General features: G+C 43.1%; 1 protein-coding gene across 2 annotated transcripts in view; it reads right to left on the bottom strand.

Moving 5' to 3' along the window:
• Nucleotides 1-15,090, bottom strand: part of emid1 (EMI domain containing 1) — a 57,312-nt gene that overhangs the window by 8,730 nt on the left and 33,492 nt on the right. For both annotated transcript variants that reach the window (XM_063490094.1, XM_063490095.1), the window contains exons 5-10: nt 5,632-5,721; nt 4,982-5,043; nt 4,731-4,863; nt 3,593-3,637; nt 3,385-3,492; nt 1,242-1,367 (exon numbers count right to left, since the gene is read on the bottom strand). In XM_063490094.1, coding sequence (XP_063346164.1) covers nt 1,242-1,367; nt 3,385-3,492; nt 3,593-3,637; nt 4,731-4,863; nt 4,982-5,043; nt 5,632-5,721 — 564 coding nt within the window. The remainder of the gene's footprint in view (nt 1-1,241; nt 1,368-3,384; nt 3,493-3,592; nt 3,638-4,730; nt 4,864-4,981; nt 5,044-5,631; nt 5,722-15,090) is intronic.

The raw sequence follows: 15,090 nt of genomic DNA, 5'->3' as shown, positions 1-15,090 counted from the left end.
TCTGCACAGAACCCCCGTCTTATGTTCCCTGCTGTTACTTTGATGTGAAAGAAATGACCCACAGTTTCGGAAATAATCATGCCAACCTCAAGCCTGCGTCTCAACACAGGAACCCAGAGCCTGCAAACGGGTGTGCTGCATATTTTGTTTTTACCACTGAACCCATGTATAAAACCCGCCTGTGTGCTGACCTTGGAAGAGCTGGTGTGGGCCCCCATCTGTCTGTCACCCCCTCCACCCCCGCCTCTTCCCTCAGCTGTCTGAGCGACCTACATCTGGAAGCTGTTGAGTGACATCAGGGGTGGACAGGTTCTCATCCCAGCATGTGAAGTCTGTGTCAATCTCTCTGTCTCTGACTCCATTTAACACTCTTTGATTCTGTCCTACTTGGCTGGTAGACAACAAGGAGCAAGTAGCAGTTAAAGGATTAACGTCATCTTGCCTGTTTCCTATTCTCTTTGTTTCTTTTGTAAGGCTGCTATAGACACGTGAACATTAGTTTAAAGAGTCAAGCTGGAAGTCTTTAAAATTGATGTCACCCTGCCTGAAACTGTGTGCGTACACAAGCTGATTTTGTTTGGACATGGAGTAACAGTGTCTGGTTTGGCTCAAAAAGACACCAATTCATGCGAGAAGGTGGTGACATCTGACATGGACCTATTTATCATTTGGACATCTAGGTCCGTTAAAAATAGGTTATGAAAAGTCATAACCGGAACCAAAGTAAAAGAGCAGAACCAATTTTTATAAACAAAAAGGCATAAAGTCACATTTAAATGGAATATACAGCAAATCAAGTGGAAGTGGGCTGTTTTTAAAAAGTCCTAACAGCTGACGTCCTTTGAGATGGAGATGCTTTGACAATAAAGAGACTGAAAATAAAAAATAAACTGGGGTTTATGGAGTTAAATAGAAGTGTTGTACCCCAAATCCCCATCTTTGCTTGAGGCTGACAGCTGATGGCTACATTACCTGGTAGTAGCACAGCACAGCCGAATCTCAGACAAAATGATGGCTTAATGAATCCTAAGTAAATTAAGCGAAAAGGTGTAAAAAAAAGTTTAGAATAAAAAAATAATTTTTATAAACAGTATCTAGTTCTACTAAACTGAATTTGAACTTTGCTCTTTAACAGCGTGAAATGATTCGATTTATCAAAAACCTAAATGGGTACTTTAAATGTTTGTAGTGAATTAGTGTCATAATAACTACATGAGGTCTCTTAGTTGCGCAGGTCTTACTGTGGTCCGGTTCTGGGATGCGGGCACTGGCTGGTGCTGGGGAACCTGCAGGGCCTGGAGGCCCCGGTGGGCCAGGCGGGCCTGGAAGACCTCTCCCTCCTGGCAGTCCTGTTGGACCACGGGGGCCTGGGAGTAGGCATGACAGAAAAATCACCATGGTGACAGACATTCTGTACAGCAGGGATGTGTCACAGCAAAATAAGACCTGAGTTTCCTCTGAAGAGGCACAGCTCATGGCAGAATGATAAATGACTGTGGCTTATGTGACGACAAGAGGACAAACAACAGAGAGGAAAAAGATTAGATAAAGGGTTGAGTGATGCAACATAGTGTCTCTTAGGAGTGAGTGTGTGTCTGTGTCTACATGTGGAGTAAGATCAGGAGCTAGACTGAACAGGAGAAGTGTATAAACTTTCTTTTATCTGTAGTTAACTAAAAGAGGGTCTTTAATGGACCGGTGCTGGCAACTTTACAATGGGAAATTCAAATAAACACAATAAACTCTGCAAAGTGTTGCTTGGACTGGTTCACAGTAAATTAAATGCTCTGTATATACACAAAAATGGTATATCTGTAAGTGCGCATAAGCAAAAGGGACCCTCGTCATCCCCAAGTGTTATTTTGAAGATGGAAAAAAGCACCATAGTGACATCTGACCTCATTGTTTGGATTCTTCTGAGGTCGGGCTGTATGCTGAACATAACCTCTCGCCCTCCACCACCTTTTTTGTTTATATACTAAATGACATTTCATTATTTACAGATTTTCAGCATAATATATTGCATCTGATTTGACATTTTTACTGATCGCAGTAAAGAAACAGCAGCAAAACCAGCTGCTTTGGCTACTTCATGAAGATCGCAAGCTGCAAGCTGCAGCACAGTGTTCAGAGGGCCAGAAAAAGCAGCTCTTTAAAGCCTTTGTGACATATTAGGGAAAACAATTTCAGTTTTTCTTCTAGGATAATGGTTCCCCAGAGTAACTATGGGATGATATGGCAAAATATTAGTCAACATTTTAATACGACTCTCCTGTAAGTTATCAGGGCTCGTATCATATCATACAACATCACTTCTCCTAACTACAGCTGTTCACTTTTGATTTTTCCCACAACCTCTGGCTTAAGAAACATATTTATCTACATTTAGCATGACACTGGATGCATTCCAGGCCTGTGTTTATCTTTCTCTTTGAGTGTTAAAAAAACAAAAACAAAAATCACCAAAATAAGACAAACACAGCGCTGCTTTTGGATACCTATGAAGTAATGGAGATAGAAAAACACCAACACCAAAGGGGCATATGGAAATCATAAGGCTCTGGGATTTCGTATACGTATCGCTCGTGTTCATTTCAATTGAAGTCACATGGTGGGTTTGTAGTTCAGCGTTTGCTCCAAATCTCATCTTTACCCAGCAGCAGGCAGAGAGCAGGGGTCACATGTTAGCCTGAGAGGAGAGGCACTCCCTTCACGATCCAGAGCAGAGGAATAACAGCTTATAGCAAGAGCAGATGTTGTGACACACTTATAGACCGCCATTTACTTTATTCATTATTCAAGTCACAGCTGACTCCGGATTTACGTTTTTCCCCGCAGGTCATTTATTATTTGTACATAACAACTGAACTCTGAATCCGTGGAACAGATTTATGATCCCGTGTCTGTTCTGGCTGCCGACCATGAAAAGCAACACATGTTGGGGAGTTTATATACAGTCAGAAAAGAAATACTTTGCTACTTTGCTTCTGGATGCACTTTTTAGAAACCTATGATTTTCAAAGCCAACCAGCAAAATACTCAAATTCCAGTAAGTTACCAGCAGGCCTTAAGGGGGGTTGGACTGTCCCAGCATTTAGTGCTGGAGGGTCTGCAGGCCGACAAGGAGGTTTGAGGGAAAGACAAACACTCTGGATATGGACATCACAGGTCAGGAGGAGATACTCCCCCTGTTGTTTTCATAGCCCTTTGGCCTCTTGTTAGCCATTGTTCCACAGACAATAGTGACTAGATAGGCAATAACTAAACAGCTGATCTGACATACCCTCTCTCTTAGTGACACACATGCAACTTTACAACAGGACGAGGTTTATTTGTTACTCTTATCTCTGCTAACAAAGACCTTTTCCTTGAGTCCACCGTTACCTGCTGGTCCAGGGGATCCTTTTGATCCAGGGGCTCCAGATGGGCCCCTTGCCCCGGCCTCCCCTCGAGGCCCAATAGGACCTGGCAGCCCTTGAGACCCTGGCTTCCCTAAGAGAAGGAAACAGCCATGAGTAATCACAAAGCCCTAACTGGTTTACATCTTAAGCAGTTTTACGTCAACTGAAAGGCAACTATTGTTACAATTTACCATCTCTGCCAGGAAGCCCATCTCTTCCCTTTTCACCCTGAGGACCTGAAATTTAAACAGAAGGAGAGGTTTGATAAAAACAATCCGAGTAAAATCCACCAAAGGATGAGGTGCAATTACAGTCACAGGAAGAATATGTCATTGTGTTTATGGGTCAGTATTAGGGCTCATTAAATGTTTTAGCTAGAAAATACAACATTTTTGAAGTGCCAATTTTAAAGGGCCAGTTAATTCTAACTCAGCAAACTGATTTCCCTTACCTAGGCCACTCTTGGGGTTTATGTAAAGCTCTGGTTGTAGTGATTTTGGGAATACTTTATTAAAAGGAAGCAATTTTACACATCAGATTTCATTTGCAGCTCTTCCATTATTGGAAGCAGTAGTATAAAACCTGCAGGGAACAGCGTAAAGACAAATGATTTCATTTAAATCAGAATCAATTAAGGTCTTATTCAGCAGAACCCCCACCAGAACAGTTAAGCAACACCCCACACATAGTGGTGCTGAAGAACAGGCAGAATGAGGAAAATCTAAACCAAGCCTTCACTATGCATTACATAAGAGTGCACTTTGGCCTGAAGGTGGCACCAGAGGAAAACTCACAGGGTGCTCGTTTAGAAATGGTTTATCCTGTGGGGAGAAGGAACTGGTTCAGATAAATGTTTTATATTTCTGATTTACAAATGGATCAGGGAGCTTTTTCTTTGACACAGGGAACAGTGGATGAGCACTGGGGAGTAACTCAGCCAGAGCGGTAGACCAAACTGCACTCATTTTCTCCAGGTTTGTCTCATTTAAGACAAATAAAAGTCTTTAATTTGAAAGTCCAGTAAATCAAATCTTTCTCTTGCTGATGGTATAACAACACTGATGACTGTGTCTTTAGCTGCAGCCAGTGCTGGGCTCAACTCCAGGAAAGGAGAGGACGCTCACAGAGCTGAAAGAGAGCTGCACTCTGACTTTTGTTAAAGGAAATAAGTGCGTGTGCATTGGGTGAAATAGGATACGAGCGGAGGTGTGCAGGTAGCAAGGAGGAAAAGCTGCAAGGAATGATTTCTGACTTAATTATTAAACGTAAACATCGACGGAACTAAATGGAAAGGCCTAAACCTGACACGTGACAGCAGGATACACCTACCTGCAGGTCCCTGCTCACCAGGAGCTCCCTGAGCGGGCACAGCCCCCATCAGTAACGAGGTCTCTGGAGCAATTCCCACTTTACCCTGAAGGTGGCGATGCGATATGGAGGCCGGAGCTGTGAGTAATTGGACCTGGTACAGGAAAACATAAAGCAAGTGCAGGTAATTAAAACAATACGATTGTTTAATGTAGGCCAGTCACGTTCCTCAGCGTTTAACATGCTGCGTCTGAACAAGTAAAAGTCTTCACCTTCTCCTCCAGTGTGTTCAGCCTGTCGCTCATAGCAGTGATTCGACTGCAGTTGAGACAATCTGAAAAACAGATTTTAGTTGGAGGAATCAGACATGTAAAGATGTGGCATACCTACTTTTAGGATTAGGCTTAAACTTTTTCTTTGATAAAGCTTATAGTGAGAGCTGGATCAGGTGACCCTGAATCATCCCCAATTATGCTTCCAAAGGCTCAAGCTGCTGGTTGACCTCACATGATCCACTGAGCACCGCTCTTTTATTCTTTTCACTCCCCATGTGATGAAATGTCATTAGCTTTGTGCCTTCTTTCTCCTGCGGTTTGTTCATTGTCCTCTATAGGTATCATGTGCAATGTGCTGACCCCATCACCCTGCTATTGATTGTTATTGTTATATCTTTGTTTTCCACCCTGGGCCTGGTTGTGAGGTTTTTACCTCCTAAACGGGAGCTGTTGTCTTCCCTCTTTTACCAACTAAATTACCAAGTTCTTACTTAAACCATCTCCCTACCTTTGTACCTAAAAGATCTTTTCCTCACTGTGTTATGCATCCTGAGATTAATTTTTTTTTGTGGTTTGGCATTAAAAGAATAAAACTGAAATGAGAATTGCTGTCTAGTCAAAATAATATCGTATTCACAGTTACTTACTGGAGATTGCTTCTCCCGTGCGTGCAGGTGGCCGGCGTAGAGTAGATGGTTTTCTTAATGCCTCTTGAGCTACAAGCCGGTTTCCTGCATCTGTTTAAACCAAAAGACAAAGTGGAACAAATGTCAGTTCAGTGTTTTGCATTTGAAGTTTTCATAATTTCTTTAGCTTGACAACATAATATTTAGATCCCAAAAGGTTAATTCTGTTCATCTGGACGTAGCATTTTCAGTGGGAGAAACGTTTCGCCACTCATCCCAGTGACTTCTTCAGTCTCAGCTGACTGCAGGTTTCTCCAACCTTATAAGCAGTACCTTTGCACAAAGGTGGTCAGTGAGTGTATTTTCTAGTTTACCAGTGGCTAAAATGATTGCTTGGGAAAGAAAAGGAAATCATACATCACCATCTGGTTTAAGTAAAGAGACTAAGACAGGAGTAGGCAACTCCAGGCCTCAAGTGCCGGTGTTCTGCAGGTTTTAGATGTGTCCTTGATCCAACATGGCTGATTCAAATTGCTAAATTACCTACTCACCATCTCTTGAAGTTCTCCAGAGGCCTGGTAATGAACTAATCATTTGATTCAGGTATGTTGGCCCAGGGTGAGATCTAAAACCTGCAGGACACCGGCGCTTGAGGCCTGGAGTTGCCAAACCTTGGACTAGGACAACGCTCATCTCTGATTCTCACTGCCAAGCTGTAGGATTCAGCATGCAATTTTGTGTTTAACCTAATGTCATCACTCCAAGAATTCAGTTACAGACTGTGTTGTGGGTTCTATCAAGACGTTTCACATACATGAAATTGAAAATGACCTCTGTGCTGTTTCTGTCCTCCAGGTGAGCCAGACAGAGCTCAGAAAGGATAATTAGCAGTGACAGTTGCAGCTCTTGTATGTGTTACATTTCCAAAGAACAAACACTGTGCTGCATTTCAGCCAAACTGTTTTGCTTTTGCCTCGTTCCTTTAAGGAGGATAGCATCGTAAGGCCTGGGAAAGAGGGCGTGTGAAGACAAACAATAGTTTCCTTGTTGAAAAAGAATGGGACAGTCTCGGTCCGCATTCTGTTTTGCCTTCATTTTATGAAGTGTGGGAGTTTGTGTCCCAGGGTTGTAGATGATTTGAATGGGCAGACCTTTGTGGAAATGCTAGACTGACTCCATTGTCTGGCCTGGGCTGGCTGTGGTTGGCCCAGGTGCTCCTGATACAAACAAGAGGCTGGGTTCAGCACCTCATTAGCCACCAGGAAGCATGCCTTTCCATTCAGTGGCCAGTGGCCACAGTCGACGCCAAGTGCTACACTGAACGAAGCCATGAAATAGCACCTGCAGCACAGAGTTGAAGCAGGACAACGGCATTTTTCTTAAACAGCTTCACGTTTTGTAGCATCGAGATGCCATAATCTGTCTCTATACACTGCAGGCCCGGAAAAGGAAAATAGAGCACTTACTGTCATGAAGGAAGAATGAACGTTTTGAAACCTGAGACATAAAAGCATAATGAGTTCAGATATTACCCAAAGAGGGGAGAGTGAAAGGGCAAAAGAGGAGTATGAAAAGTACACAGAGCACATGGTTTAGGGTAAAGTGAGACTGCTCCAATAATACCTCCACCCCGCCTCTCCTCGACCTCTGTGCTCATGATTTCACTGTTTTGGGTTCTGGGTATTTCTCAGAGGATTACAAGTGTAGATGGATTCAAACCATGTAATGTTATGGCATGACCTCCGGATTGTAGAAAACTCCTCCATGCTTCAGTAACAACATAAACCTTGCACAGAGATGAGGACATTTCGATGTCTGCTTCACTCTTCTGCAGCGTACTTCAGTCTACACGGAGGAAGGCAGAGGAGACAAAGAGACGTGTCTATGTGCATGCACATCCTGCAGGCTTTTCTCTGTGAAGCCCAGTTCGTATAGATGGCTGCATTCAATTACAAAGGTAGGGGGTGGAGTGGGGTGGGGGGGCTCGGGATAAGAAATCTAGCTCTCCCTCCTCCCCTCCTGACAGCACGTCTTTTCCCTCTAAAGTAAAGAACATTCAAGCACCAAGATCCCCTCACCCACACTCGAGCTATTGTATGAAGCATTATGCCGGCTTTGGCACAAGAACTATAGCCTCCCACACACCTCTTGCACACTTTCTCTGTCTCTCGGTCTTGCAACAACAAATATTGAAATCCTTCAAGACCCCTTTTTTCTTTAGCATCTCCTCAGACAGTATCACTTTACTACAAAGCCTGTGGCGTGCACGCATGCGGACCTGAAGAGTGAGGATGACTGGGATGCCCCAAGAGTGCCTCCATCGGTCTGCTGGCCAACAATAACTTCATCACAGTTAATGAGTGGCCCCTGATGGACACGGTTCATCGTATCCCCTATTTGTTTGAGCTTACTGGGCTAATTGCCCCAGTGAGAGGGGGATCAAAAAATGTGTGAATGCATCTGATCTTTTTACCCCATGTTGCACTGGGTTCCAATCAGTGAGAGACTCAGAGATCTTCATTAGAGAAATACCCCTGCAGAGAATTCAGCAGGCCAGAGGCTGTGCTGACATCAGCCAGCACTTGTTAAGCTTTTCTCTCTTTTGCACAGAAATCTCACACAGAGTTGAGTGAGTTTACAAACCCTTTCTGGATTTTCTTTGATGCTTCTGGTGCAATAATCTCATAGGAACACGAGGGAGAGATGAGCAAAGGTCACAAAGAGAAAGTTATCTTTTCCCATTTCAAAGTGAGGGTGCATTTTCAGCCAGTTATGAAGAACGAGCAAAAGGATCGAGGCAAAGGTGTTACAACTTTTAATGAGGGTTCTGAAAAACAAATCAGTTATTCGACCTAATCTGACATTTATTATGGAGTTCTGAAGTTATCCAAAAGTCAAAGGGAGATTCTGTGCACACATTTAAGCATGCGGCCGGTGGCTAAAGCTAGGCCGATGAAACTGCATGCTTAAATCCGGGCGATAAGTCTGCCAAGCCGCACATGTAACCTTGTAAACATCGGTTGAAACCCTAACAGACTTTCTTTCCCTCTTGTATTTCCTCTGCCTCGCGCCACCACAAACAAAACAAAGAACAACACTGAAGCTGAACTAATCGTGTTGTCTTCTTTGGATCTTATATCCAAACTCTCCAGCAGAGACAAAACGCACTAACATTTAGTTATGCATGTGCTTTAAATATGTCGGTCACTGCATTTAGATTTTACTGACAGAAAGTATGTTTAAAATAGTCTAAAACAAAAGTAAGACACATTGAAGCAGACAGAAGGAGAGTGAGTGGTAACTTGCCAGGGTAACAGACTGCTTTGTGAGCCAACACTAGAGACACGCTTACTGTATGCCAAGTGCAAACGGGGCCAAAAGGGGAAAGACCTGAAACTGAACTGGTTTTTCAGTAAAATTGAAAAGTTAAGAGAATGCAGCTTTTCAATTTGGATCCCAGAAAAGCATTAAAAACTTGTTTTACTGTAACACCTTTTTTTGTGGTCGCAGCTTTATTAAAAGTTATTTTTATTACTTGAAACTGAGTCGGTGCCAAATGCACAATGAACAGGGCTTTAGCAGAATCTCTATGATCTAAGGTGTGTGTGTGTGTGTGTGTGTGTGTGTGAGAGCTCTTATGTAGCATTTTGTCTGTGTGAGTGTGAAAGAGACACACACACAGGGCTCTGTTATTAATGGACCAAGGTCATTCCTTCAGTGATACTCTCCCTGTGAAAATAAACTTGATGCTAAGAGGCCAGTTAGCCCTGCCAACCAGAGCCTTTAAACACACATCTCACGCCCAGCTGCACTGACTGCCTGATCCTGGAAGCTCATAACCTCCCGAGGTTTATTTGTTCTCCACAGTTTGCGGACTGACTACCTCTATGAAAGTACGAGTGAAGCATTCGCAGTTTTGTCAGCAGATGGTGGATGAATATACGAAGATATGCCTGAGCAGCCTTTAAAGGGTTGTCCGTACTGTTTCCCTCAATCCTGCTGTGATGCATCAAAGTTGGACGTTCCTGTTAGGAGATACAGTCCACGGTGTGGAGGCAGCCGTGAACAAAAAACATCAAAACACACACACAAACACACGCGCTCACACTGAAGCGAGCAGACACAGCAGAGTACAAGGTCCTGATCCGATCCATCTCTGTCTGGTCAATTAGCTGAGCTCAGCGCTGCAGCATCATTAGTGACTAGGCGCTGACAGCCGGCCGGGGGAGGCGTTTGTCTCTGTCTCTGACCCCGGACAGACTGAAGACTGCCGCCTTAAGATAAACACACTCACACACCATCGACCCGCAGAGAACACCGACTCCTAGAAATAAGTCAAGCTGAACAAGGTGACTGCTCAGAACATATGTTTGCTGAGCAAGCAGTTTCTTTTGTCTATTCTGAGACATTAATCTGATATGGATTCATTCATGCTCTTCTTCCACTTCCACTACCTCTAATGCTCCTTTCCCCCCCAAAACATATTCTGTATTTGTGACTTCTGAACATCAAAAAATATACAAAAGACACAAAAATGTGAAATTATAAACTGAACAAGAGATATGAACTTTACGTAGAGACAAACATTTGATCCAAATCTTAATATTAACCTTCCTGTAAGGAGACACATCCACATTAAATACACTTTTGTTGTCCTTGCCAATATTAAATGCTGTATTTTTACACTTAGCTACATTTATTCAGTCACAGTGGTCTGCGGTCTAGTACCACAGAAACCAGTGCTCCCTTCAAATTATTCCAATGAGTTCCAGTGAGTTCCTTGTAGTCTGGGGTCTATCTATCTCTCGCCAGCTGGGATTGCACTGCACTGGTAACAGGATCATATTAGCAAAATATCCCATTTTTGATGCTTGGCTCAAATCAGTCGTAACTTATGTTTAAGTCTATTAAAGGAGACCCTCCCTGCAGCTTCTACCTCCCATCAGGCTGGCAGGTCCCAGCCTGGTGTCTGAGCGCCATTGTTTACTCTGCTTTCCCAGGGTGGCAGGTTTCTTTTATTAGGTGATTGACTTAAAGGTGGGATGCACATCGTCATTTCCTTACTTCAGAATTGCCACTCTGTGTCTTTTACCTCCAAGTCTGAGTCATAATTGCAGGTAAGAAGGAAGTGCAGCCTTGCCTCTAACATTGGTCAGGTCACAGAGGAAAAAAACAAAAAAGGAGGTAAACAGAGCAAGACTGGATCTAAACTTTTACATTGCAAAGTTTGAAAACACGGAGGCAGCCAGCCCACATCTGGTCTCTCTTTACACATCTAGCTGAGGTGACTGAAAGGCCCGCTGCAAATGAAACCACGCTACAGCCTCAGGGACCCTGAGGTGAGAGTGTAAAGGGTCAAAGGTTTTAGCCTCATGCAAACACATCTCACCTAATCAATCAGGGCAGACACAAAAACCCAGAGCAGTGGAAGGCAGCACACCAGAACCCCAGTATCTAACCGCACCCTCCACAGAGCTGGACCTCCATCAAGATGAAAATAATCGATCACATTTAGTCTGACATACTTTCTGTTTATATTAGTCATATGTGTTTTTAACGAATTTCCAAAGAAATGAAATGCCTTACTTAATATGTGATGCTTAATTTTGCATTGTTTAAAAACTCAACAGTTAGTTGAGTTTTTAAACAGTTGTTTAAAATTGGAGTAATGGACACATAAATCATCTTGTATGTTCAACCTGTTACCAAACTAATTTAGAGAGTTAAATCTCTGTAATTTACAGCATACTAGAGATTTAAACCTGTTTGTTGGTTTGCCAGAATGAAGAGGGCTGCAACTGTAGAAACAGAAATGCGTTTGAATTGTGTGCCATGAAAAGCGTAAAGAAAATGTTCTGATGCTCCAGACAGAAACTCAGCATTCAGGGTCAGAATTACAGTCTCATAAAAGAAAGCAATGAGTGAGGCATGGCGATGTTTGTGTAATTCCTTTTACTGCATAGAGGTAGGAGGACGCAGCTCTGCACTGTCAAACTAAAGCAGTTTGAATTTGATCCTGTTTTAGAGTTGGGGAAAAGAAACTTAAAGTCATATTGTGCACAGAGAATAAATTAGACTGCATTGTGAAATTTTTAGCTCACTCTCTTGCAAAAGGTAGTCCAGTTCCAGCAGTTTTTCTAATCTATACTGCTGTGGAAACAGTTTATTCTCATTTATTTTATTCTAGTTTATTTAATTTGTTTTGGGGGGGTTTGCCAATTCAAATCGACCCCTTACAAGAAAGGGAGCAGTTATAAGATGCTCTGATGCCTGCTTATATAAGTATATACATAAATCACCACATTTTCACTTGGGAAGGCCATTATTGTGCATTATGTGATTTGGAGTTGCCCAAAAGAAGCATGCCTGCACAGATATCTCTTTAACAGTCCTGCACTGTGAGAAAACACATACATATACTGCAGATGCAGCTCAGTTTGACCAGAAGTTTTCTTTTTCTTTAGTTGGGCTGTGACTCTGCCAATTCTCACATCAGTCCTTTCAGCTCCTCCAGCCCATCCAGATGTGCTTGCACACAAAACCTCTAATCTTTCACAGGAAGGAGGAGGGTCTCCCGCCTCTCCGCCAACTTCTCTGTCCCACACAGGGCTGTCTTTACCTCACTGTCCCTCTCACTCACTCTCCCTATCGCTCTCTGTTTTTACAGCACATGCATGTAGTGATGCTGATGTCAGTGACGGGGTCTGCATCTCAGTCTGGCCGTCCCTCTCACCCCCCTCCCCAGCAGGCGGAGGTGTGTAATTACAGAGCAGTACTGTGCTGAATGGTCTGACTGGTGGGGTGACTGCGGTCTGCTGACAGAGGTGTTTGTCTAGCCTAAAGACATGTGCTCCCATTGGCATTCTGGGACAGGAGACTGGTCACACTTGGCACGGACAGCTGTGAGGTAGACCTCTCTGCACAGGATGTGGCATAACTTCCCCTCCCTCCCTCTCATCAAGCTTCCTGCTTCTTGCATTTTCCAGTAAGTCCCATCACAAGAGACCTGCAGCTATCTGCCCCACATCAGCTTAGACTGGATACTGGAGAATACCTGCAAGGCACTTCTAAATACCAGTTAGAGGAAAATTGAGCTTTGTTTCCCAGTCACTCACCAAGTTCACCTCTAATTACTAAGCAGAGCAGCTCTTGTTCCACAGTTTGTTAACTGCTTGTTTAAGGGTGAGTGTGTCTTGGCCCTCTCATTGCAAGACGCTGCCTGATTGTCCACAAAAGCAGGAGAGGCAGTCTGTGTTTAAAGAGAGAGCCACAAAAAGACAACGGGTCTAGTGTTTATGTAAAGCCTCAAAAATTCAAATGAATTTAGAAAAGGAATAAACATTATTTGTTGCAGTAAAAGTAGCATGAACACACACACACAAACAAAGAAAACAAAGCATCACCATATGGCACAATGGAAACAATTTTCTCCGTGCCATGAAAGCAAACAATGCTGCGGTTTGTGTAAAGTGGCTAAAATTAGTGCTGGGTGCATTTGTCAAACTGCAGCATGCTGACCTAAGACAGTATGTGGTCGGGACAGGGTGCACTACAAATCTGCCCCACAGTCTTTAAACATTTCCACTTGAAAGCAGCAGATGTGTAATAAAAGCATGTGGCACAGGCTGACAATCCAGCTCACACCCTTCAGCTTTATTAAGAGAGACACAATAACGCAGAAGTCCGAAGAAGCTCAGCTCCTCCCTCCTGATCCTTGTTGACCCAAAAAAAAGCTGCTTAGCAAACTTTGGCTTGGCAACGTTCTCCCTTTCAGTGATGTGCAAACTTTCTCAATCCCTTCTCCTCTGCGGTCACCAGGGAAACGAATAAAAACAGGACAGCATGGCTACACACCAGCACTGTTTGAGGAAACCGCTGCTGCTGCTTCTCTTGTCTGTGACCTCTCCATAAAAAACGCTTCTGACACACAACAACAATTAAACCCCACCGCTGCTCTCAGCCAGAGGAGGCCAACAAACCATGGCTCTGAAAATATTCAAGAACAGAATTAGTCCCCCACACAGACATGCAAACACACACGAGCTCTGACTTATTCACTCAAAGATACTGCTTTTGACTACACAAGCTTTAAATATCAGTGCTCTATAACAGCTTGCTTCTACTGCAATTTTGCTCTGATTCTGTCCACTGTGATATCAAGGTGCTCAGCCACATGACTGCTGGGATGTGAGAATGCGGAGGCATCATCACAATGAAGTCCAGTGGGAACATGAGAAGTCTAACAAATAAGGGTGTAGACAGGGTAACAAGCCAACACTTGTGCATCCCCAGTCTACAGCTTAAACTGGTGAGTACAGTAGCCCACAGTGGAGCAGCTCAGCTCATAAATACTGTGGTGGTTGGCTACAAAGGAGAGTAAGCAATATAAGCAATGAGAGGAAATAATATGATATCTTCTGCTTATAATAATTATTGGCATGCTTTTTTTAATGTTAGTTTTATTTTTATTATTATTATTTTTTTCTATTCAAGTTTCATTCAATTTATAATCATTAAACCCTAATTCACAGTTAGAAATGCTGTCAACACAGAAATGGCAAAAACTGCAGTTCTTCAAGCTGCCACTAGAGGATGGCTGTGTGGCATGAACTTGGTCACAAAGAATCCACCATAAACTTCCTCGTGATTGTTTTGGTCGCAGCAGTCAACAGCAGTTTATATAGAAAACACCAACTTGTCTGCAAACACTTGTAAACTACTCTCCAAGCAGTTGTGAAACAGTGAAAAGTGTAACACAAACTGGAAACGGAGGCTGTTTGCCTTTCAAAGTAAAAGCTGCACCTTTTTGAAATGTGCTGATTGCAGTGATATGGCACAGGGTCTCCGTTTCTGGTTTTTGTTGCACTTTTTCTGGTTTCACTAAAGCTTAGGAGAGTAAATGGCAATCAATCAGAATCAGAATACTTTATTAATCTAAGGAAATTCTGTAAAGTTTCTGTAGACAAGGTGATCTCTTCTATTCTATGGGTGTGTGCTGCAACCCGCTAGCAACCATAAGAATCACAAGGAGGTTTTTGGTGCAGTACCGCCTTTGCAGCTGATTTCACCAAGTGACAGGCAGCAACCTTCATAAACCAGTCAGGTAATACACATTTTTCACTAGTGACCAGAGGCATACTTGTCTCAAACCCTGTGTGACTGAGGCCTAACTTAACACAGTTCACTACAGGAAAAAAAATGTTACACTAAAGCTAATTTTCCCCTAATTTTCTTACCTTTCAAAGTAAAGCTGCACCCTTCTCATCATTTGCCATCTTGGTGTTTTGAAACTAGTAAGGGGTGGATCGGACTGAGAAACCGAGGATACTGCATGCTTATTGGCTACTGCCTTGTGACTGAGTGCCGCTGTTGTGAACTCAATGTGATCTAAAAATAGTGACTGAGCCCATTAAGTCATCAGAAAAGTGTTTCCTGAGCTCACAGAGGAAGGAGCTGAGGGTTGTTTTATACACAAACCAG

Source organism: Pelmatolapia mariae, linkage group LG12 (genome assembly GCF_036321145.2).
Source record: "Pelmatolapia mariae isolate MD_Pm_ZW linkage group LG12, Pm_UMD_F_2, whole genome shotgun sequence".
NCBI classification, from domain to species: domain Eukaryota; kingdom Metazoa; phylum Chordata; class Actinopteri; order Cichliformes; family Cichlidae; genus Pelmatolapia; species Pelmatolapia mariae.
The sequence above is the reverse complement of the archived record's forward strand: the minus strand, read 5'-3'. Positions and strand labels throughout refer to the sequence as shown.